Genomic DNA, 24,140 nt, shown 5'->3' on the forward strand with positions numbered 1-24,140 from the left:
GCCAAGAACAAAGTAAGAAAATAAGAGAATTAGAGAGAAAATCAAGATCACAAAGCTCTAACTATTAGTTTTCTCTCTTACTTTTGTGTTTTTCTTATTCTCTTTGACTTAGATTCATGGCTAAATTTCTTTGGATATTGTCTTTGTTAAATATTATGAGCTAATTTATTTTTTTAGGATTGCAATTGAACTCACATGTAATCTAAATTTTTAATCTCTTTCTTGCTTATTTTCAATGAGATTTGAATTGTTTATTTCAATTTGTTCTTAATACTTTTAATTGTTTGGCCACCAGTTAAATTAATTTAGGAACCTAAACAAACTTGAAAAAAGGAGTTTAGTATAGACTAAAATTGAAATAGCATATGATCATATTAATTGATTTGCCTATAAGATAGGGATATACCTATAGGTCATATGTAGTCAGATTAGAGCCTGAACTTAATGAGTGTTTTAATTTCAATTCACATAAGGATATAGTGTTTTGGTTAAAATAGATATTTTTATAACATGAGTTGGGAGACCCTTATAAATAATTTAAGACTATAGGTTAGCAATTCAACCTATTTAAATAAGTTAAGGAAGAGAGGTAAGATTTAGATGAAGTATGAGGGATATTGTAATCCTAGGCTTGTTTGATTTGTTGTTTACCCAATTATCTTGCTACTTTAATTTTTAATTAAATTAGTTTTAGTTGTGTAATTTTTAGTTCAATTAGAATTCAGATTTTAATTATTTGAATAAAACTAAATTGTTCTAATGTTAGTACTTAGTAAAATTTAGATCAATTCCCTATAGGATTGATACTCTGCTTGCTAATATACAATCTATTCGATATGTATACTTGCATAGTAAAATTTTAACTGACAGTATTTTATTTCCCTACTCGTATTTTTTCAAAAAGAGAAGTTGTAGCAATATTATATGAAAATTAAAACTAGAGTCACTTTCCCATAATTTATATAATAGTTTGCGAACTACCTTCCTTTTCAAATAATATCTTTAAAAAATAAAAACATACATTCGACTAGTAGATTCCAAAACTTACAAAGCCATCATAAGGTGGTAATTTGGTGTAAGATGTGTGTCGATTGTATCATCCTTATTTCCACATTATGATGGCACCATTGTTTCTTTTCTTATTCCAATATTTTGTTTGTCAAGTTGATGTAAAGCTATTTGTATGATCATAAATAGGGATTGTCATGTTGTGATACTTGTCTTAAAATGATGATGTAATCCATGATACATTATCGATTACTTGTTATTCTTCTAATTATTTATGGAGTTAACGACTTCTATCAAAAGAGAAAACATTAAACAATCTATTTGTATTTCATTTGGAATATGAACAATCATTTTTAAGAGAATATCTCATCCCTTCCGTAACTCTTGACCTTCTCTTCTTTTTCCCACAATGTGAAATAAATCAATGGCTTTATTTGCATTCTTTTTTGTTTTTTGCATACGGCAAGGTTTATTATTAATCATAATATTTCAATTATGTATACAATTTTTCTTTTCAATAATAAAATTTTCTTATAAGGGGTAAATTAGATTATAGTTGCATTTGGTGTATTGTTGAGAATGTGATTGCTGGGTGTATGATTACTAAGAATGTAATTGCTGAGAATATAACTTTATAGTGTTTTGTATAACAAGTAAAAGTGATGATGGTAGGGAATATGATTGTTGAGAGGATTACATAGTAGTGTTTAGTTTGTAAGTATTTTATTATGAATGTAATATAAATTGACAAAATTACCCTTATATTTAAAAACATATAAGTTGAATAAATTCATAATTTTTAATATAAAATTTGACTTTTCAACTTTAAGTAATTACAATAATAAATAAAAACATTAAAACATAATATAATATTTTTATATTAATTATTTAAATATTAAAATATGTAAAATTACTAAATATTTATTTTCACCTTTAACTTATAAAAATAAAAAATAAAAAACATTATTCAAAGACCAATCTATTGATAGATAAAAAATTCTATCGATAGATCGCATTATTTATCAATAGATAAATAGCCACTGTTAAAAGTTTAAACGTAATCTATCGATAGATGTTCTCATCTATTGATATATATTCAATTTTAAGTTCTTTCTCTCATAATCGCGACATCAAACATCTTTCCCTCTCAAATCCTCTCAATTTCTTAAATATTTATTTTTAATAAATTAGTTAAATTTTAAATAATTAAATTATTTCATAAAAATATTAGTTAATTAGTTAAATTGTCAAACAATCCATCACTTTCTTTCTTTCTTTTTTCTGTCATTTTTTTCTCTTATTTTTTCATGCACCCATCGTCCTTCCAATGGGCTTTTCTTTTTATTTTCCTTTTGCTCTCCTTCCTTGTTGCTCTATGGTTATGGACTGTTATTCTTCCTTCCTCCTTACTCTTTGTTGATGGACTATTCTTCTTTTCTTTTCTTTTTCTCCCCTTCTTCTTTACTCCCATCACCAGATTCAAATGGCGCCCCTCTCTCCTCCCAAAAAATTCAACTATTAGGGCTTGTTGGTGAGTGGCTAGGGTTCTATAGTTGGCAACAAGAAGAAGAAGAAGGAAAAGAAGAAGAAGAGTAAATAGAAAAAGATTGGGTAGACAATTTAAGGAAAAAAGTTATGTAACTTTCCTTTTACAAAGGGAAAGTTAATTTCCCTCTGTGAGAGAAAGGAATGACATTTCTTTTTCTCATTGTAATGATATTACAATGGAATCACCTTAACAACCACTTTCCCTAAACCAAACATTGTAAAGTAATTACACTTAATTAAATTACAAGAAATCTTCTTTACTTGCACTAAACCAAATGCACCTTAAGTGTTTTAGAGGTGTTTTAAGCATAGAAACGCCCAACAATGTTTCAAGCGTAAAAATGTTTAAAGACATTCTAAGTATAGAAATGCTTAAGGATGTTCCTAAGTGCGTAACACATAACGATAACAAAAAAATAATAAAAAAATAATAAATGTATAAATTTACAAAGCTATTCTTTATTCTTTAAATATATATAAACGTGTTGCCTTGCTTCTTCTATGTGCATCTTCTTCTTTCATGTATAAATATCTTCTTATTTTATGCATAAAACTCCTTATAAGAACTTGATGCAGGATAAAAATGTAAATGCTTAATTTTGACTAACTATTATTTCTTGAATCATTGTGTAACATAATAGGAGCAAGTGTGGAACAATTATAAAAACAAACATGGAACAACTATTTCACATGAGGAAGTAAAAGTAACTCAAAACGAGTGGTAGGGCTCATAAGTTATTTTCACGTTTAAGATGCTCTAGAGAGTTTGGCTTAGTGGTTCAAATATAAAGATAGTTAAAAAGACTTATTCTTAACATTTCCTTAAAATACTTGTGTCTTATTTTTTTTTCTTCCAATAAAGTGCACGAGGTGCACTATTAAATGTCACTACTCCACTACTTAAAACTTACGCCTACTACTTAACTACATGATCATTCTCTTAATATCTCATAAGCCATTTTTTAAGATGCTTTTCTATAACAAGCATGTTCTTTCATAATTGAATGTGTTCTCCCAACTACTCTTAAGAAAATGCACTTGTTCAATATAAATGTGAGAGCTTTGAAGGTTTGGGAGCAATTATAAGCAATTAAGAAATTTAGCAGAAATTATTCTAAAAACTCTTTCAAAGCTTTTCCAATTATTCTTTTTCTTAGCCCTTTCCATTCGTAGGACTCCACCTCTTTCTCCACCTTTTCTTTTTCTTCATCGATTGCTACCAAAGCACTTATACTTTAAGAATTGCTTTAGTATTTCTATCTGTTACCTCTAATGCAATCCACTTCACTTATTATAATATGTTCTTTCTCCTTACTAGAAGAACCCTTTACAATAGTAAATGAAAGCAAATGAATTTTGCAACCATAATCCTTACTATCATTACATGTTTGAAATTTGAAATTTTTGACATATAAGCTCTCAAAAAGATTTTTCAAAAAAGATTTTCAACTTTTTCTCTTGTTTGGAAAAGAAAAAACTTATTATGAATATAAAATGTTTTATAAGTTCATTGGAATAGCATAAAATGTCTTTAAATCGAAAGACGTAAAACATTTTGTGTTGTCTTTTCTTCTTGCCATGATCACTTGAAAAATATTATCCTCTTCTTCTTTTGAAATCGATCTACCAAAGCAATAAAATAATAAAGTGCCATTATTTTTTATCTTTATGTATTATTATTTTTCAACAAAACATTAAGTATTTTTATTTAATCATCCCATATGGATCATATCATTATACTTATTTTTACTAAGATACTAGAATTTTTAATATAATACAAAACAACTAAAATCAATTAAAAAAATTTATATAAAAAAGAAAATAAAATTTTCATTTATGAAAGTCTTTCCTTTCTTTTAATTTTTAATTTATGATTTATTGGCTTAAAAAATAATTAGTATAACAATATGATGAGAAATAAATAAATAAAGATGATTAAATATTATTATCATATAATATTTTCAATGTTGAAAAAATTGTTTTGGATGTGTTGCATAATTGATCAATGTTACTATTTTTATGATATTATGGTAAAAAATATTTTTTACAACATAATCCAAATAACTGAAAATAATTTTAACAATTTATTCAAATAATAAAAAAATTAAATTATACAATTAGTCCCTCTACTATAGCAAAGTGATGAATTTAATTCCTATATAATAATTTTGTTAAAATTGAGTTTTTATATTTTTTAAAATTGACAATATCAGTTCAATACGTTAAAATTTTTATGTTATCTTTATTGATATGACATTTTCTTACTGATGTGGTATTGAATATGATGATATGGTATTTTTGATCTATTTTACAATATTTTTTTAATATTTTAAATTATAGATCACAAAAATTCAATTCTTCTCTATCTTACAACACTATTCTTTTAAATTCTATAAACTTATTTATATTTTTTATCTATTTCTTTTCTAATTCTATTTAAAATCATTAGCTCACTTTCAATAATTCATGTTCGTACTTATAAAATTCATGTCAATGCTTAATCATATCATATGAGCATTATTATTACATCATTTGTGAAATGTCACATCATCATTATTTTATCATTAGATTAAATGTTACATCAAAATAACACGTCAATACAACAAAATGCCATATCAACATAAATAAAAAAAAACTTTCAACACATTGAACTAATATTATTAATTTTAAAAAATATAAAGACTTAATTTTCACAAAGTATTATATACAAACTAAATCCACTACTTTATTAAAATACATGAATTAATTGCATAATTTAACTAACAAAAAAATATTAAATTTTTCAGTAAAAGATTATAAAATAGATTTTCCTTTAGCAAACGGAGCGATGGTGGTAATTTATTTTTTTTTAAGCCTGAAAATTTGACTTGTTTGGTAGTACAAGCTAAAAAGTGAAAACAAATTTTCTTCGAGGGGTCATTCAACAAATAACCGTGTCTATAAGCCCTTCCGATTTAAAACCCCTTTTTTCCGTTTTCAAGTCTTCTGTTAGAATAAAACTCCTAAACCCTTCTTCTATCTCTCTCTCTTTCGCTTTACTCTTAAACCCTAGTGTTCAAAAGTTTTTCTCAAAAAAAGGAAAAAAAAGAATAATGGCAGAAACGAGTCAACTGATCCAGTACATTGAGTCGTTCGTTGATTCATCTCGTTCTCCTAGTCAGCAGGTTCACTTACTATTCCCTCAATTTCTTTAAGATTTCTATCAATTTTAATTTGAGCACAATTTTCTTTTCCTGAGAAGTTCGTTAATATGACAAAAAAAAAGGTAAATTTGAGCCTAAATTATAAAATAGTTTGTGAAAACCTATTTTGTTTTACTTAATTAAGCTCCGAATTTTGTGTTGAATAAATTCAATTCTTTTTTCATATAATTTTGAATGTACTGGAAGGTTTATGTTTATATATGCTATATAGGCTGCCAGTCTGGACGCCATTGCTTCATTGTTGAAGAATAATCAGTTAACGGTAGAAACACTGGTATGCTTCATTGTACTCAATTTGAAGAAAGGTTGCCCTTTCTATTTCTTTTTTTTTTTTTTTCTAATGGGCCTTTTACTTAGTTATTTGTGCATTTATTTTTTAGGTCAACTTTTTGGCTATGTGTAGCTTGCTTACTTCATCTTTTCTTTTACTTTTGAGATAATAGGTTAGAGAGATGGAGGGGTATTTGACCACTGCAGACAACATTATTCGTGCTAGAGGTAGTAAAATTCAACTGGTTGTGTTGCTGGTATTTTTGTTTTGTTCTGTTGATCGTTGTGGAGAATGCCTAGATTTAGTGCTCAATCTATTACTTCATGTCATAGCCTTAATTGCAAGCTACTTTTTTTTTTTTAAATATATTTCTCTTCTTTCCCCATATACATTAAGATTTTATTTGGAACATGTAAATAAACAAATGATGCTTGAACTTTTTTTTATTTGGTGTCCTTTTCCAGGTATTCTCCTTCTTGGTGAAGTTCTCATGCATCTTGCATCAAAGCCATTGGATGACGCTGCTATTCATAGCTTGATACAATTTTTCACAGATAGATTGGTGAGTTTGGCATTCGCAGTCAACAATATAGTTCACTTAAAACAAATGATGGCATGTTTGTCATAATTTTGGATCTACTAGTTACTTTTGATTTCAAAGCTTCATCATTATTTTTTCATCTCGTTAGAATTTGTTGTGGGCATTTTGAGTTCTAACCATTCCATGGCTAGATGCTCACTTGGTTAGACTACATTCTCTATTTGGATCCTAGCTCCATTGTGTACGTTAGAAGCCTTCTTTTTTTTTTTACCATTTCCTAGCACTTTCCATAAGTTAGGCAAAATTTGGTGCTACAAACTAGACTTGGGCTTTCTTTTTGTACATAATCACCATATTATGTATTACCTTCAAATTTTAGAATTAGATAGATGATAATTTTACTACATCAGGCAGATTGGAGAGCTTTACGGGGAGCACTTGTTGGCTGCTCGGCTCTGTTGAGGAGGAAAAGCAGTGGTGGTATTGTCAGTGAAACTGATGCAAAAGCAGTTGCAGAGTCATATTTACAGAATCTACAAGTGCAGTCTCTAGGAAAGTATGACCGAAAGGTAAAGATATAGTTGATATTCCTAATAATGCATGATCTTACACATACATGTATTTGAGTGCCTTCCACAAAATAGGTATCAGCCAGATTTTATTCTCTATATATAATATTATAAATTATTGTATATAAGAGTGTTGGTTGTTTCACTTTATCTTTTAAACGGATCTTCTTGCAGCTTTGCTTTGAACTTCTGCAATGTCTACTAGAACGCTACCCCAAAGCTGTTGCTTCACTGGTATTTTTTCTGGGCTTGTTTTCCTTCGCTGCATGCTTTATTGGACTGATTTTCTTCTGTTCTTTTATGTATTATTTTTCCATCCTATGGGTATATTATGGAATGAATTTAATGAAGAGTAAAGGAAAGTGATTCATGCAATCTCCTAGATCCTGCTCTGATTGTTTAATGTTTGGAACATATTCTGAATTTCTCTATTAAGACTAACGGGAAAAAAATTAAAAGCAAGAAGACTAGAAACTACCTGTTTCAAGATTGAAATCATTTTATTTCACCTAAAAAGTCAGTTGGAGTTAGTGTGTTTAAAATACCATGATACAACCATGGAGCTCATTTCGTTCTGTTAATAATTGATAGAAGTGCTTAGGATGATTGTTATAGATTATAGATGAGGTGCTTTGCATATTTTCAATGTCAGAGGGAGGTAATTCTGATTGGAAGAATGGAATTGCTCTAAATATGTGATGCACGCAAGGAATGAATGTGCTAATAGTACACAATTGTGATGCTTGGCACAAGGAATGGAGAATGAGAAAATATAGATTTTCTTTTTCTGCAAAGAAAGTGTGAAAATAAACTGCTGTGGTTCTCTCTTTCACTCTTTCTTTTGTGATCATAAAAACCAGCATCTGTGATCCCATCCACGCAAATTCATGCAGTATGAAGTCTTAAAAAGTTTGGCAAGTCTCAATTGTCATTGTCGTTTTTCTGTTATTAATAATCTGATTGCTGATTTGTGATCCAGGGTGATAACCTTATTTATGGAATCTGTGAAGCTGTTGATGGAGAAAAGGATCCTCACTGCTTGATGTTAATATTTCACATTATTGAGATTTTGCCGCAACTCTTCCCAGATCCTTTGGGCCCCTTTACCAGTTTTGCTCATGACCTTTTTGAGAATTTGAGCTATTACTTTCCGATTCATTTCACACATGTAAGCTTTATGCATGCCAATGTACTTTGCTATATTCAAATTAGCTGTCATAATCTATTTGGATACGAGTGTAGAAAACTGCATTATATATTTATGGTGATGAAATTTACACTGTCAATACAGGTTTTCCTAGGAACTAATGAGTAATGCATGTGTGGACTTTCCTTTTTGAACCTATGAATCAAAGATCAGTAATGGTTATTAATTGTATCTATTTATTAAAGATAAGTAGCCAACCTGCTATTGATTTTGCTAGCCCAGAGACCAATATATTTGATGTAATTGGTGTAGGAAGAAGTAAAGGCAATAAACTGATGATCTTTATTTAAGTAAAAAAGGTTCATGTTTTGATGTTTGTTTCTTTTTTTTTTTTTTAATTTTTAAATGCATACCATCCCTGATACCAATTTCAACCCTTGTAAAGCTGGAGTTCAGTTCTAAGCTTTTGAACCGACACTTTGTAAGACTTATGTAGCTTCACTGCTCTTTGTTTCTAGGATTTGTGGTTATTAGCTGCTGTTGCTGATGAATTTTTGAAATCAAAGTCAGAGTCTGACATTTGTTTTTTTGGCACTCTTAAAAACTTCATTATATCTCAATGTCCAATGTTCGAGTCACTGCTTCCTAATTAAATATGAATACTACTTTGTAACGTGAATTAGCCTTTGTGGTATAATGGGACAGATTTTGAAAAGGAAGCTGCAATATAAAAAGCTTTATACTTATTCTCTCTCTGTTTAAGTGTCCTTATCAAAATTGCTGAAATGTTAAGATAAATTGCCATCTTTTTGGTGCAAGGTCAAATTTCTTGTTAAGGGTATATTTGTAGAGATAATGATTATTTTTTGTTTTAAACAGATATAATTTGGGATGTCCCAAAAAAAAAAAAAAAGAAATGCTGGCACTTAACGGGGACAGAATTTTGTACCCAAGTGGCCTAGTCTGACCATGCTTATCCTATATACTTGGGTGGAAGGTGGTTATTTTGGGTTTTCACTTGAATATGGTTATTTAACTGTTTTATAAGTTGAGTTAGCTGACCAAAGTTACACTAGGGTTAAAATCAATATTTATGTTTACCATGCGGATATCTGGATGTTTCTTTTTATAAAACCTTGGAGTCGTTTGAAATTGGATTCCAAAATTATTTAGGCAATGACTGGGGAAAGGAAATAATGAAGGCCATGCTCATTGACTAGTGCTAACAGAAAAATACTGTGTGTGCAATAAATCTATTAGAATGTGTACTGACTGGAGGCATGATTAATGACATTGGGTTCTCTTTTTTGTATTCTCCAGCCAAAAGGTGAGGATTTGAATATTAAAAGGGATGATCTTGCTAGAGCATTAATGGTATGTAATACTTTTGTTTAGACTTCTTCTGTCTTTACAGGTTATATACTTAGTCTTTTGTCCAGAGTTGGGTTATTCATTGTTTATAAATGCTGTCACGTACTTTTGGCTGCCAGTTGGAAGAAATATACACAAATTGTTAAAGTCATCTTGTACTTGTTGCTATTAATCCTTTTCCAGACATGGAGCTCAAAGTCTGAAGAAAGATACATTAATGTATTCGCTTTGCTTTACCAGAAATATGTTGTATACCTCTGTCTTTTTCTTTGTTCTTCCTCCTTCCTCATGCTCATTTATGTTCTTCAAAAATGTCGATGAGCTTAGATTTCCTTCTTCTTAGTGACTCCATTTTGAGCGACCTTGTGGTCAGTTCATGAAACATGAATTTATTGGAACAGTCAGGAGGAGCTTGGAAAATGATGTACTCTTAAGGGTTCTTTCTCTCCATTTGTTTACTACACTTTGATCTCTTCCGTATGCACAATTTTCAGCAGTCATTTTTTTTTCTAATTTTCTAATTCCTGTATTGAAAATACAGTTTACTTCTTTTATTTCTTAGTTGATTTGAAACCATGTAAATAGTAGAAAAAAACATATGGAAACACAAGAATGTGGTTGAAACTTGTTTTAGAATTTTGGATCAGACCAGTATTGTTGAATAGAGAAGTATTCTTAAAATTTCTAGTAGTTTAAGCTGTATGAAAGTTTCAGCCGGAAAACAGAAAAGATTGTTTATTATTAGCAGTACAATAAGAATGGTTTGCCACTGAAGTAATAAATGATTTGTTACAAGATGTGTACATCTGCATATCATGTTGTAAAATTTCTGAAATGGACATCAATCTTGAATCCACAGATTTGCTAAAATCTGCATATATGGCTGTTAGGGAGGTTGGGAATTGGAATTGACCTTTTTTTCATAACATTATTGCTTTAATATGTTACATGCATGATCTCTTTATTTGTTATTCTTGCAGCTAGCATTTTCGTCCACACCTCTTTTTGAGCCATTTGCCATTCCATTGCTCCTTGAGAAACTTTCTTCTTCACTTCCATCAGCCAAGGTCAGTGCACATGAAATAGGGATTTGTTGTTTGGAGCTATTTCAATGATCATAATCTTCATTTATGGGCTATAGGAGTGTCTCTTCAAATGTCAAATCTATTGAACGCCAAGTGTGCTTGTTCGCAGGTTGATTCTTTGAGGTATCTCAGTGATTGCACAGTGAAGTATGGAGCAGACAGAATGGCAAAACATGGTGAAGCTCTTTGGTCTTCATTAAAAGATGCAGTATTTACTTCACTTGACAGTGTACTATCATTTACTCCAGAAACCCTTGAAGGTTTATGCCTTCCAGAAAATGAAATTGCAGCAGAAGCTCTAAGTCTTCTACAGAAGCTTATTGTGCAAAATACAAACTTGTTTTTAGATTTAATTGTTGTTGATGAAGATATAAACATGATCTTCAATATGATCTCTAGTTATAAGAGTTACCATGGAATTCCTGCACAGAGCAAGCAGAGATTGCATGCAGTTGTTTGTATCCTTTCCACTTCTGTTAAGGCTTCGACAGCATCATGCAATAGAGTTTTTGAATGTTTCTTCAGCCGATTGATGGATATTCTGGGTCTCTGTGTTAGAAATTCTTCTGGAAATTTATCTCCAGATGACAGCATTATGATTCCCGAAAGATATAATCATGGAGCTCTTTATCTCAGCATTGAGCTTCTTTCAGCATGCAGAGATTTAATTGCTAGTTCTGAAACAATCATAGCAGCATCTGCTCGTACAGAAGAAACATGGAGCTATTTGCTTCAAAGCTTTTTGCCTTCACTTACAAAGGCCTTCTGCTCTGCCTCCATTTGCACTAGTGAAGATAGTCATGATGCAGACATGTACTTTGGAGGTGAATACTTTTGTCTTGCAATGTAGTTGATATGTTTTCTGTGTTTATCTTCAATCTTCAGCCCAGCCATGCATACTAGTTTGTTCATGGTCCCTCTGATGTAATTGTGGATATTACATTTTGTCAATCCTGTCTGTCTTTTAGCCTGTGGGGATTAGTAAAGCCGCTGACTTTTATCTTTGATATGAGCGGAAGTTATCTTATAGCTTGAAACGCTAAAGTTTGCTTTTACTGAAGTTGACTTGTCCCCTTCAATTATATGACTCTCTCCCTCTCTCTACACGCATCCACAGACAGACACACTCTACAGATATTAGAAAAAAGTTTATCATATGATTTAATGTAAACCATCTAAAATGTTTTAATGGAATTGAATGGTTATACTTTTCTGGTTCAGGTGCACCTTTCAGCCCCCTTTTCACTTTAATCAGTAAATTCAAAACCATTGATTTGTTTTGTTTTTGTTTTGATTCAACATGTAGTGAAGGGGTTGCTGATTTTGGCTACCTTCCCTGAAGGCTATTTGCTGATATCGAAGCCTGTGTTTGAGAAGATCTTAACGACATTTGTATCGATTGTCACAGTGGATTACAGCAACACATTGTTATGGAAACTGGCACTGAAAGCCCTAGTGCAGATTGGCTCATTTATTGAAAAATGCCATGAATCTGAGAAGGAACCAAGCTATTTGGGACTTGTCGTTGAAAAAATTGTTTCATTGTCCTCTCTTGGAGATTTTAGCATACCATTTCCACTGAGATTGGAAGCACTCTCCGAAATTGGGACAAGTGGAAAAAGTTATATGCTTAAAGTTGTTGAAGGGCTGGAAGAAGCTATATATGCCAATTTATCTGAGGTTTATGTATGTATGGCCAATTAATTCTTTTTTCATTAAATAGAATAATTATCATGTGAAAAGATCATCAAATATCCTCATTGAGGAAGATGATGGTTCATCATCTTTAATTTTTCTTTTTGCTGGTACTATTTGGATAGGTCATGACTTTTCACTGTGCTTAACACGACCAACTCTGTGCAATAACAAGAAGTTATAAACCTTCCTTGATAGATTTCTAGGGGCTTTTCTTTTAACTTATAAAATCAATTGCCTCTTGTTTGATTGTATGATGATAATTCGGTGTCGCATTCTGTTTGCTTAGGTCCATGGAAGTTCAAATTCAGCAGAAATTGTAACTCAAGTTTTGAAATGCTACTCTGATAAGGTGATTCCATGGTATATAACCCTACCCCAAATGTTCTTGTTCCTTTTATTTATTTATTTGGGGGTGGGCAATTGGGGAGTGCTTTCTTTCTTCTCCCTCATCCCCATTCTCCTTTTATTAATACAAAATTATTGTTGTCATGGATGCAGGATACATTGTGCAAATGGTTTTGAAGAAGTTCCGTTGCAATTCGCCATTCATATTTGGAACCAAATTGAGAATAGCATGGTGTTCAATGCTACTCAAACCAACAAAATAGTAAGTTGTTTGAGTTCTTCAGAGATTTTCTCCCTGGTCCTCTGGAATTATGTGGCACTAAATTTTTATTTTTCTTTTTATTTCAGGAAGTTCTTGATGCGATGATGAAAGCAATGAAACTTGCTGTTGCAAGTTGTTCACAGGAAAACCAAAACATAATAGCACAAAAGAGTTACCATATACTTTCATCAAGCACTTCTTTTCCCCTGAAGGAGCTGTTTCAGCAGGAAAGCTTTCAAATTGTTCAAGTGGATAACAGTTCCAGTAGAGATGAATGGATTCTTTCACTTTTTGCAGCAGTGGTTATAGCAGTTCATCCTGAAACATACGTTCCAAATATAAAACCATTACTTTATCTGTTCATGACAACCCTCCTCAAGGGTAATGTTGCGGCAGCCCAGGCATTGGGCTCTGTGGTTAACAAATTGGGTCTAAAATCTGCTGGAGTACAAACTGATTGTACCTTGGAGGAAGTGATGGATATAATTCTTAACTTGAGTTTATGGATTTTCCAAAGCAATAGCTCATCTGATATTGAAGCAAAAATGGCCAGTGCCCATGACATAAGTTTAATTAATTTATGTAGCAGTATTGGAAGTTGTACCTCCCTTCAAATCCATGCCATTGTTGGGCTTGCATGGATTGGAAAAGGTTTGCTTATGCGAGGCCATGAAAAAGTTAAAGACATAACTATGATCTTTTTGCAGTGCTTACAGCCAAATGGGAGAGCAGAAATCTTGCATCAGGAAGAGGGCATTTCAGAGAATAATAATGAGCTGGATTTGCATCATTCTGTGATGAAACGTGCAGCTGATGCATTTCAAATTCTTATGGGTGACTCTGAAGTGTGTTTGAATCGGGGATTCCATGCAGTAATACGGCCTCTGTATAAGCAACGGTTTTTCTCAACAATGATGCCAATTTTGCAGTCTCTGATTATGAAATCTGAACCACTATCAAGGTATAGATTATCTTTCCTTATTAGTACCTTTTTATTCCTTGGTGTGTGTGTATGTATATATTAGTACCCAATTTCCTTTTTGTCTGATTGTAGTGCTTACTTGAATGATTTATCTCAACATACAAAATAATAAATTGTTGAAGTTGAATTTAATTGTCTTTGCTTATGGTTCTTTCGCAACGTATTGAAAACGCAGCTTTTATTGCATTACTTTGCTGCTTTGTCACATCATAACAACATCTGCGTGCATTTCAATATTCTTTACTTGAGGTATGTAGGTTAAGAATAGTAACTCTGTATTTCTTGGCTATATATATCTTATAAGATACTACCATGTGAAAATCATAAAACGACATTAGTTCAAAAAGTTGTCTTTTCTGGGTTAAATATCAGAAAAGATATTCTGATACGGGAAAGTGTTTGCTTATACCTGGTAAGGCCTGTTTATATTATGTTTCTACAAACAGTGAGACTGTAATGAGGCAAATCATTGTTGCGATGCTGTCAATTGTTTAAGCATAACATTATTAGTTTAGTTATTATTGCAATCATTTAGTAATAAATCACATTATATCAGAAGGGAAAGGTAAAAGCATTACCAAACCGTAATAAAGACTTTACTGTATCAATAAAATCAAATAAAACCAGAGAGGAAGAAAAAATTGACAGCATATATTCAATTAATGTTAGATTTTTATTGCTGTTCTGACTGGCTGGGTCTACATCCTTATCCTTTTTCCTCTTTCATTGTATTGATTTGATCAAACATGAACTAGCTGTTTTTTGAGCTACTTAACTTCAGGGCAGCATGTTTCTTAGGCACTGCTGACATAATTGAATTGATTGACCACCAGACTTGTGAGAAATGTTTATTGGTAAATTGGGATTGATTTTTCACTAAACTGCAAATTTCAGATCTTTGCTGCTTCGGGCTTCTGCACATATTATTATAGACACTCCACTAATTGTTGTCTTGAGTGATGCGAAGAAGGTTAATATTGAAATTTCTTACACTTTCTGCAATAGATTAAGCCTTTCTCAGATATTTTAGACACTTGGAGAAAGCTATTACACTAACCCAAAATTTATTTATGTAGATAATTCCAATGGTGCTGGATGGTTTATCTGCATTAAGCAATGATATTCTGGATAAAGATGTTATTTATGGTCTCCTGCTAGTCTTGTCTGGAATATTGATGGATAAAAATGGTGAGCCTAATTGTACATTGGTAGATTGTTATTATCTGATAGAACTTTCTCTTCTGTACATGCATTTTGAGTCTTTTACGCAGATTTATTTACTCCTTAAAGGTTTTCATGTATTGTGAGAAGATAGAAGGTAAAGAGATTTCATACATTGAATAGTTGTAGAACATCTTAATGTCAACAACTAAATATATGTTCTTACAAATCACTTGTCTCTGCTTGGGTGCCACTTCATTTCTAGTTTCTTTAATTTTGCAGTTAAGCAAATTGCCAAAAATTGCAAAAACATATTTGGTAAAAAAGAGCAAATAGCTGAAAAAAAAAAACTTTACCAGAATGGTTGTAAATAAATGGAAACTGTTTTTTTGTCATCCATGAGAGAAACTTGTTGATTCTTCAAAACTACATTTTTGCTTTTATATCAAACTTTTACCTTTTACTATTGTATCTATATAATATTCTTTCATTTACTTTCAAAAACCAAAAATGGTCAGAAGTGCCAACCTAGGTTATCTTATTTTGGGTTGTTGTGCATTCTCAGCAACACATTATTGCTTCTCTAGGTTTACTGTAGAAAACATTTGAATTGTCTGCCAGAAACATGTCTGTTGTTAGGTGGCTTCCAATGAAGGTTGCCAGAATATAATTTCAAAGCCATCAAACCTGGTTCTATCATCTGATATACAATTATTGTATTGTACTATTACATTATCATTTTACATTCACAGTGACTCTCCGCTCGAGTTTTCTACTGATGTTTATAAATATTGTGTATGCATACAGGTCAAGACGCTGTTTCAGATAGTGCACACACTATCACCAATCGTCTCATTGAACTTATTCAATACCCTCATATGATGGTAATAGATACCTTTCCAAGGAGAATGAATGTATTTGTTTAGCTTCTTGTGCACTTAAGCAGATTGTTATTTTATGAAATAGCATTCTGGCAATGGTCAATCTCTCTGCCTCCTCTCCCACCTGCCACCACCTTCTCCTCCAACCCAAAGAAAAGGGGGAAAAGAAAAGACAACAATCATCATTTCATATTTACCTAACATAACTGTATTTCATTTCCAGTTGATCCATATACCAATATCTAACGGTGGTATTTGAAATTATTTTTTTTCTCTTTTGGCATCTTAAGCTTGTTCGTGAGACAGCTATTCAGTGTCTTGTTGCCGTTTCTGGGCTATCCCATGCGAGGATTTATCCCATGAGAACACAGGTAGTCAACCATGGAGAACATTTGCTTTTCTGGAATATTTTACTACCTCATTTTGGCTGCAAGATGTTTCTTTAGAATGCACCAGGGCCAGACAAATATGAGTTCTTGGTCCTGGATTATATTTGCTGAGCTATCATCAAGTCTTTGTTTCTGTTATTTTTTGGATGCTTGTGTTTGCATTTAAATTTGTATCTTCATTGTTCACAGGTGCTACGAGCTATAGCAAAGGCTCTTGATGATCCAAAGAGAGCTGTTCGTCAAGAAGCTGTTAGATGCAGACAAGCATGGTCAGTATTTTACATTTGTATTTATCTTCAGTGTGCAACAACTGCTTGCATGCGTATTTTTTCAGTTTTATAGTTGATGTGCATCACGGATGGTTTCACTCATTTATTAAACAGGGCATCAATTGCATCAAGAAGTCTTCATATCTAACATCACGAGTTTGCTTCGCTTCCGAGGCTAGCCAGGTGCAGTAAATATTGCTACAGATTCTTAAGTGATCATTTGTCATAGTAAAAGAAGTGTAAATTACTATTTAACGCTTCCATTTGTAAATATTTTTTCAAAGTGACTACAATTTCTATTTAACAAAAGAAATGAGTGCCAAGAGGTGATCTTATTCTATTTCAACAAGGACGAGAGGGGATAATTAAATGCTTGTTCTGTTTAGCGAGCACAGAAAGAAGCAAAATGAAACATATTTGTCTGGACGGCTTCAGTTCAAGAAACATGATCTAATCAGATTTGTTAAATAAAACCTACCTAGTAAATAATAAAAAAAGTGCTGTTATAGTTCTTGCATGGAATGGAAGAGGTGGTTTTTGCTGCTATCGGTATCTGGCTATTTTGGTTTTTAACTCTAGCTGTATTATACTCTACTAGCAGGGGGCTTTTCTTTGAATGATCTTAAGTGCTGTTTGTAATGGCTTTAGTAAATAAAACCTCAAATAACAAAATTGCTCGTTGATCACTTACATTGTTGTGCAAAAATGAATGTGTTGTACGGTCATGTTAATAGGATCCAGATGGGCGCATGGTGGCACCTTCATGGATTCAAAAGTTACAGAACAGGCTACGTACCGGTAAACTCTAGCAGCCTACTTGCAAAACTTTGAGTTTGTCCATCAAAAGTGGCAATGATGATACAACAACGGCTAGAATGCACGACGCAACGTCTTTGGGAAAAATACAGACTATTCTGAGGACGTTCCACGTGAAAACAGCATTTCTAACTTACATTTGCCCCATCTCTTTATACAATAATATCACTCTTTCGCCTCTTTATAGTGTTCCCAGGAAAGCAAAAAAAAAAATACCTATATCTGAACTGAATTTAACTAGAATCCAAAAACAAATAATACTATATATTTTGGAATACAAATATGGGGGATATCGCACTATCTTGATTTATTTGCTTGGAAATAAATCTAGTCAGTCAGTGCCCAACAGCTGCAAAACTCCTCAAAACTTCTAAAATGGTTATCGCTATTTATACATGCACCAATCATTCAGACAAGTCATCCTCAGCTCCACTATACTGATCAACATCATGGTGTCGTGCAAGCTTGTGTGATCTTCCGAGACCATCTTCAGCATCTAGCCTTCCTATCTTTGAGCTTGACATACCGCCCCTTGAGCTGGAATAAACCTGATTGCATACCAGAAAGAAAAAAAAAAAGATGTTTAAGAATTAAAATCCAGTACACTCATGGTGCAAACTCCCATAGCTCGGCTTCATGACCTTACCTCTGCCTCTTTCAGTTCTATTGCAGCAACAGTTGATCTCCTCCTTACAGTTATTCTAGCAGGTATAGGAAAATGTTCAATCTCATCACCAGTTCTTCCCTCTCTGGCCCTCTTTTTTCGTAAATTAAGCTTTGTGGGAAGAGGCTGCAACATGAGAAGAGTGCCTTAATGTCAGAGAGTAATCAACAGAATTTCCGCCAAAACTGGATTTTCAAAGATGTAAATTTTGCTCATGTGTATACCACATAGCGAGCTTCTCCTTCATCAAATGAAACAAGGTATGTTGTTGGGTCATTTGCATCATCACCCCGTACCTGTAAAGTGGTCAGAAATATTTTTGAGCAACTTAAGTGCTAACTCCATCTTGTGCAAAGTAACATTACAAAAATCAAATTACGTACATCCCAATTGTATTCGCGAACCCAAGAATATGAGACATCTTCATGCTCATCATACATACCCTTCGACAGCTGTCACCATTAAAAATGAAAATTAAAATGACAAAGCAATTCACTGAGAATCAACATATCGAAAGTTAGGCCGTATGCAGCAAAAGCTGCAGTGCTGATACATATATATAATATGTGGAATGCAAGGCATTTCTACCTCATCAAGAGAAGGCACCATGTATGCCAAAAATTTCTCTGGATTAGCCGGATCTGAGGTTGCTGCCAGATAACTTTTCATAATGGCCTGCAATTAAAAAAAGAATAAAAATCAATCTCACACAAACTCAATATATAGGTATCATTAGCAACTGTGTCCCATTGTTCCTTAGTGAATTTATATGAGCCTTTCTTTCTCGTTCTAAACAATACCATAACATTCCAGTTATTGCCTAAAATAAAATTGCAGAATAACTATGATCATTACTTGAATAAAAGCAGCAGAAATGCTATCAACTATTTGCAGCATATTCATTGACATCATAAGGGCCCTGAGGCTGCATGGGAATTAATAAAAAAAAAAAGAAGCATCTATGCACTAAAAAAATTGTCTACTTAAGAAAAATTACAGGTTCCATAGAAATCTCCGGGCCAGTAAAAAGATTCCTGAAACATTTCAGGCATATATCACATTAACTTTTATTTTATTTTATCATAAATAATAACTTAATTATGCAGTACATTCTTTTAATCTTATTCTACTAATCTTCCAGATTACAGGATTTACACTTACCATAATGCTAAGATACCCAAAAACTAAGGTAATCCTTCTGGTATGTCTCAGAATATTAACTAATTTTATAGCAGAATACACAAGTAATGCTCTGCATGGATGCAATAAAACCATATGTTGACTCACCCTTGATTCATGCTCATCACGAACAGAATCATCCAGCTTGCTGAAGATTTCTGAGTCAGCTGTAGGAGCACCATCAAATGCCACCATAACGAACTGATCATTATACCTGGTTAAACCAAATCAAAAACAACAAATATTAGTATGCTGTAACACTGCACAATAACCAACGATTGAATTCTAAAATTTTTGTACTCTAATAAACACTAGTATCCCAAGAAATCCTCACTATCTCGTGATTCTAGATCAACTAACTCTTCTAGAGCAAGCTTCACATTCTAACGCAAATTCTAAAGCAACAATAGCAAATGATTGAACTCTAAAAGTTTTATAATCCAATAAAAACTCATATTCTAGAACAAGCTTCATGCCTATTCATGATCAACTAATGCACAGGGACACTGATAGATTAAACATACAATGTGCACAGTCAAGATTTTCTCCATGCATGAGAGCGTGAAAAGAAAATAAAAGCAAAAGCGTAAAGCACCAACTAATTTCGTACCGATCAAAATCAGGTAAGAGGGGCATAACTTCAACAGGCTCCAAGTTTTTGTTGGTTGCGTGAACAGGATGTAACTTGGATGCCTCAAATGATGCCTCAATTTCTTTAATTTGTCTTTCCCTGATATAAAATTGCCAACATTACCATTCAAGACGCACACTAAGTCGAAGTAGACAAGTCTCTCAGAAATCTGCTTCTAATAAAAATTTCTTTTCACAGAGGGAGGTTGGAATAAAACAAACCTATTGTTAAGGTTCTCCAAAATATTGCGGCCTCCCTTAAGTTCTCGCAGTTCTTTTGCTTGCTTTTCAGTTAAAGACTGCAAGTGCCAACGTATTTAGCTTCGACACCGCTTTTGATAAAATTTGTCAAGAACCTCAAATATGAACAGGGTAGTTAGCAATTACCTGTTTTGTTGATTCCGTACTAAGTGGGGATATGTACTGTGTTTTAACCAGCCAAGAAACACCTTTGTCAGTGGGTCTTTCTTTTCGTCTTATACCATCTTTCTTTATAGGGGTTACAGCTTCATCATCACGCAAGAGTTCTGCATCTTCTGGGGCAAGAGATGGTCTAACACTAGGAGGACTAATTAAACAAAAAGAAAACAGATAATTAAAACCATGGCATATAAATCCAAGGTCTAAGAGAGAGTTTTAGGGCACTGAAATATGATACTTGTATACACTGAGGTCAAGCAGGTCCAGTGGTATCCCAAGATCTGGCTCAACAAAAAGTTTAGGCTTGTACATTTTCTCCAGAGAAGTGATGGTGTATTTTGTAAACCTGCAAGGATGAAGTGCATATTAACATGAAATTTTTGACATCGAGACCAAAAACTAAAACCAGCTTATAAGTTCAAACTTTCACAAGTCCGATAATATTTTTCTTCAGAAGCAAAAGAAGAATAACACAGCAGTAACATCATTAAAGGGAAATATTAAAAAAAGCAAGTATATGCATCCAATCAAACAGCCAATAATAAATTGGATCTTGGATTTTCAAAGGAGAAGGTACATAGTAATCTTTCTTTAAAGCAAAAAGGCTGGTTCATACCGATCTTTATCTTTCTTCAAAGCCATGAGTTTGGGCTGTGCACTTGGATCAGGGAGTTCATTTCGGAATCTACAGAATATAAGAGTTTATCATTATTGGAAGTAAACATATATATATATATACCATACTCAAAATGAATTACAACAAATCTAAATGCAAGGAACAGTGGAAAGACACATTTGAAAGTAATTCACTTCCCATTGCTCATAAAACTTCTTCTGCTATAATATGCATGAGTTCTATAACATCTTAAGTGAAGAAGGGTGATATCTGATAATTTTCAAGTTAATCTACAATCCACCAACCTACTTGTTCCAAAGTATGCAACAATAAGAGAGATATCCAGCACTGATTACTCTATCAAACTCCATATATTTTACAGACCTGTAACACCCTCACCCCCAAGTCTTTTGCCATAAATGATTTTCATCCTTAAATCAGAAGGCCAAAAAGAAAAATGGAGAAAGCTTCCACTAGGGACAAGAGACAACATCATTCAACCTAAACTATATAAAAAAAAGTTAAGAAGATAAACATGAAAATTTAAAAAGTTTAATACCTAAATTTGATGTTGCCTAAGAACCAAAATGAAAGTATAAATTGGAAAGAAACAGCATTTCAACATACTCACTTCAACTTGCACAAAAATGTAGTTGGCTTCTTTAACCTATTCTCAATCCTCTCACCACTCAAGAACGGTGTAGCCCTCCTATCTCCCATCCGTGACCCTACCATAGAACCATGCCCTTTCCCAGAAGGCATCATCTGGGTCTTCTGGGACTCCTTCATCTGCTGCCTATGCTTCTCCTCTTGCCTTGCCTTGCTTCTCAAAATCCTCTTTTTCCTGAACCTTCTCTCCTCCTCTGTCTCCACCTTCCCGCAGGTCCGTTCGGCTTCTTCACAGGAGGCATCATCGGCTTCTGATCTCTAACTCCAGCCGCATGATTGGAATGCCATGTTCACGTCTTCCAGACCCCAAAAAATCCCTATTCCCTCCTTTACTGCGCTCACTTAACCCCTTATCCCCAACACTTTCCTTTGAGGAGGTGGCGGTGGAGGTGAACTCGGGGAGGTGGCGGAGGATTTCAGAACCCGGAGAACTCGGGGGAGGAGGTGGGGAGGTGGCTGCACTGGCTGCATTGCTGGATTACCATACTGTGATGGATACTGTGAAGGTGGACAGTACATTGGAGGCTGCGAGTTGATCGCATTTTGCGGCATTGTAGGCAAAGGAGGAGGAGGGAGGTGGATAGGAAGAATCCGGAGGCGGAGGAGGAGGAGGGGGATAAGTATATTGCTGTTGTGTAGGTGGAGGAGGTGTGGGTGTTGTTGTTGGGGCGGTCTTGAAGGAGGTAATGGTATTAGAATTCGGATTCATTTGATTGTAATTTTGACCATAATGTTGTTGTTGGGATGGAAGGGGGTTTTGATTTTGAGGTGGTGGAGGAGGGAATGATTGTGGAGGGAATGGCCTATATGAGGCCATTCTTTCTGTTTCTTATTTTCTTGATCACAGTATCAAAAACAGAGATAAACCAATACGAACCCCAGAAAAAGGACAGTACAAGAGAAAAGTTGAGATTCTGAACCCAGGGTTCCTTTTTCTCCCAATTGGAAACCGTTGAACTGGGTACTCACTCAAATTGGAAATTTTCAACTTTTTGTTTTAAAACCTGATCAATAAAAACCCCGACAGCAACAAGAATTCAAAGTTTTGATATCCCAATCTCCAAAATTCAGCTGAAGTAGCCAACCTAGAGCAAAATCAACCGCCAATTTTTGAATTTTACCGGTCAAGCAAAAATTAATTAAAAAAAAACGTTGAAGAAGCTAAACAGAGCAAGGAATTGAGTTCCCAATACCTGAAACCCTAATAAAGAAATAGAGAGTGAATGGAATCTAACCCTAAAGAAAAGAATGCCAAAATATCTCCAACATATATATTTGAAAAAAAAGCACTAATGGAGAGAAAATCCGAACTACAAATTCCTCAAAACAACTTAAAATGAAAAAGGGCAAGGCTAAGTGGAGATGGAATGTACAGAAACCCTAGGCGAGAGACAGAGAGAGCGAAAGAGGGGAAACCCCCAAAAACTTTGATGAGAGAAATTTTGGGATCAAAAAGCCCTAGATTGAGTAGATTTGAAAGATTTCCAAAAATTTACAAAAGCGCATTGATATATGTATATATACAACTACAAGTGAAAAAATAGAGTGACTAACCGGAAAAAGCTTGTCGGAACGATAGGGAGGTGAGTTTGCCCGTTTTATTCGGCTGACTCAGATTTGGATTTTCTTTCCTTTTTTTTTTTTTCTGCATATTTAGTAGTAATATGCGCATATATATATATATATATATATATATTAGTTTTTGAAAATAAAAATAAACTTATTTTTATTAGAAGTAAACAATTTACATTTTTAATGGTTTCTTATACATGAAATGTTTTTTATATTAACTTATAACTATGGCTTTATATATAGTATAGAAGAAGTGGCACTTTCTTCTCTCCCATATAATATATTTTTTTAATTTAATTTCAATTTCAAAAATTTTTTAAAAAATATTTTAATATTTATTTTTTACTTTATTTAAATTTTTTGTTATATTTATATATATACGATAGTGTAACACGTAAATAAAAATAAAAATAGAATAGTTAATGCGGAATGGATTTAATGCTTCTTACTCGAAGAAATAAAAATAAAAATAAAACTGCCTTTCAATCAAACTTAGATATAATTATGTCTAATGAAAATTTGTACAAAAGTGAATAGAATCATAGTGAATTTAACAATAAATAAAGTAGCATGAGTTGTACCTGAGTTACATAATTTATCGTGTGATTAATAAATTAACCCATGTGTCAAAGATAACAAAAAGATTTTTACCATGTCCCATGACTATAGTGGTTAAGTATTTCATGATCATAATATAAGTATCTATTTACATATATATGTATATATATTTATGTGTATAGAACGTCTATACGCATATGTATGTGTCCATTTAAACATGCAATTTCATATTAGTACAATGATGTAGAGCCCAATCTAGTTTGGATTGGGTTTGGGCTCAAGCAGT

General features: G+C 32.9%; 2 protein-coding genes and 1 pseudogene across 2 annotated transcripts; 1 reads left to right on the top strand and 2 right to left on the bottom strand.

Annotated features, from left to right (window-relative positions):
* Positions 1–5,563: 5,563 nt before the first annotated feature.
* Positions 5,564–17,234, top strand: MET18 (ARM repeat superfamily protein). The gene is made up of 20 exons (XM_021439022.2): positions 5,564–5,720; positions 5,971–6,033; positions 6,203–6,257; positions 6,495–6,592; positions 6,982–7,140; positions 7,315–7,374; positions 8,120–8,308; positions 9,608–9,661; positions 10,639–10,725; positions 10,853–11,567; positions 12,050–12,429; positions 12,728–12,801; positions 12,940–13,048; positions 13,135–14,009; positions 14,925–15,000; positions 15,107–15,218; positions 15,999–16,075; positions 16,363–16,443; positions 16,651–16,730; positions 16,845–17,234. The coding sequence occupies exons 1-20, from the start codon at positions 5,649–5,651 to the stop codon at positions 16,876–16,878; spliced, it is 3,450 nt and encodes a 1,149-aa protein (XP_021294697.1). The 5' UTR covers positions 5,564–5,648; the 3' UTR covers positions 16,879–17,234.
* A 550-nt stretch (positions 17,235–17,784) lies between these two features.
* Positions 17,785–21,900, bottom strand: ELF7 (hydroxyproline-rich glycoprotein family protein). The gene is made up of 12 exons (XM_021439262.2): positions 21,687–21,900; positions 21,056–21,124; positions 20,678–20,785; positions 20,407–20,587; positions 20,242–20,318; positions 20,000–20,119; positions 19,498–19,603; positions 18,799–18,885; positions 18,594–18,662; positions 18,435–18,506; positions 18,193–18,336; positions 17,785–18,094 (listed from the first exon to the last, which is right to left on the bottom strand). The coding sequence occupies exons 1-12, from the start codon at positions 21,842–21,844 to the stop codon at positions 17,951–17,953; spliced, it is 1,335 nt and encodes a 444-aa protein (XP_021294937.2). The 5' UTR covers positions 21,845–21,900; the 3' UTR covers positions 17,785–17,950.
* On the bottom strand, positions 21,883–22,977 carry LOC149526719 (uncharacterized; annotated as a pseudogene).
* Positions 22,978–24,140: the final 1,163 nt, after the last annotated feature.

Source organism: Theobroma umbraticum, unplaced genomic scaffold (assembly GCF_002168275.2).
Source record: "Theobroma umbraticum cultivar Fairchild unplaced genomic scaffold, ASM216827v3 scaffold_204.0, whole genome shotgun sequence".
Classification (NCBI taxonomy): domain Eukaryota; kingdom Viridiplantae; phylum Streptophyta; class Magnoliopsida; order Malvales; family Malvaceae; genus Theobroma; species Theobroma umbraticum.

Bases quoted from the DNA above. Each gene is read 5' to 3' on its own strand.
- MET18 (XM_021439022.2), top strand. From the start codon at position 5,649: ATGGCAGAAACGAGTCAACTGATCCAGTACATTGAGTCGTTCGTTGAT. The intron at 11,568-12,049 runs GTGAATACTTTT...TTCAACATGTAG, and splicing joins TGCAGACATGTACTTTGGAG to TGAAGGGGTTGCTGATTTTG. The intron at 13,049-13,134 runs GTAAGTTGTTTG...TTTTTATTTCAG, and splicing joins CTACTCAAACCAACAAAATA to GAAGTTCTTGATGCGATGAT.
- ELF7 (XM_021439262.2), bottom strand. From the start codon at position 21,844: ATGAAGGAGTCCCAGAAGACCCAGATGATGCCTTCTGGGAAAGGGCAT. The intron at 20,319-20,406 runs GTAATTGCTAAC...TGGCACTTGCAG, and splicing joins GTACGGAATCAACAAAACAG to TCTTTAACTGAAAAGCAAGC. The intron at 18,663-18,798 runs GTAGAAATGCCT...TAATGGTGACAG, and splicing joins TGGTGCCTTCTCTTGATGAG to CTGTCGAAGGGTATGTATGA.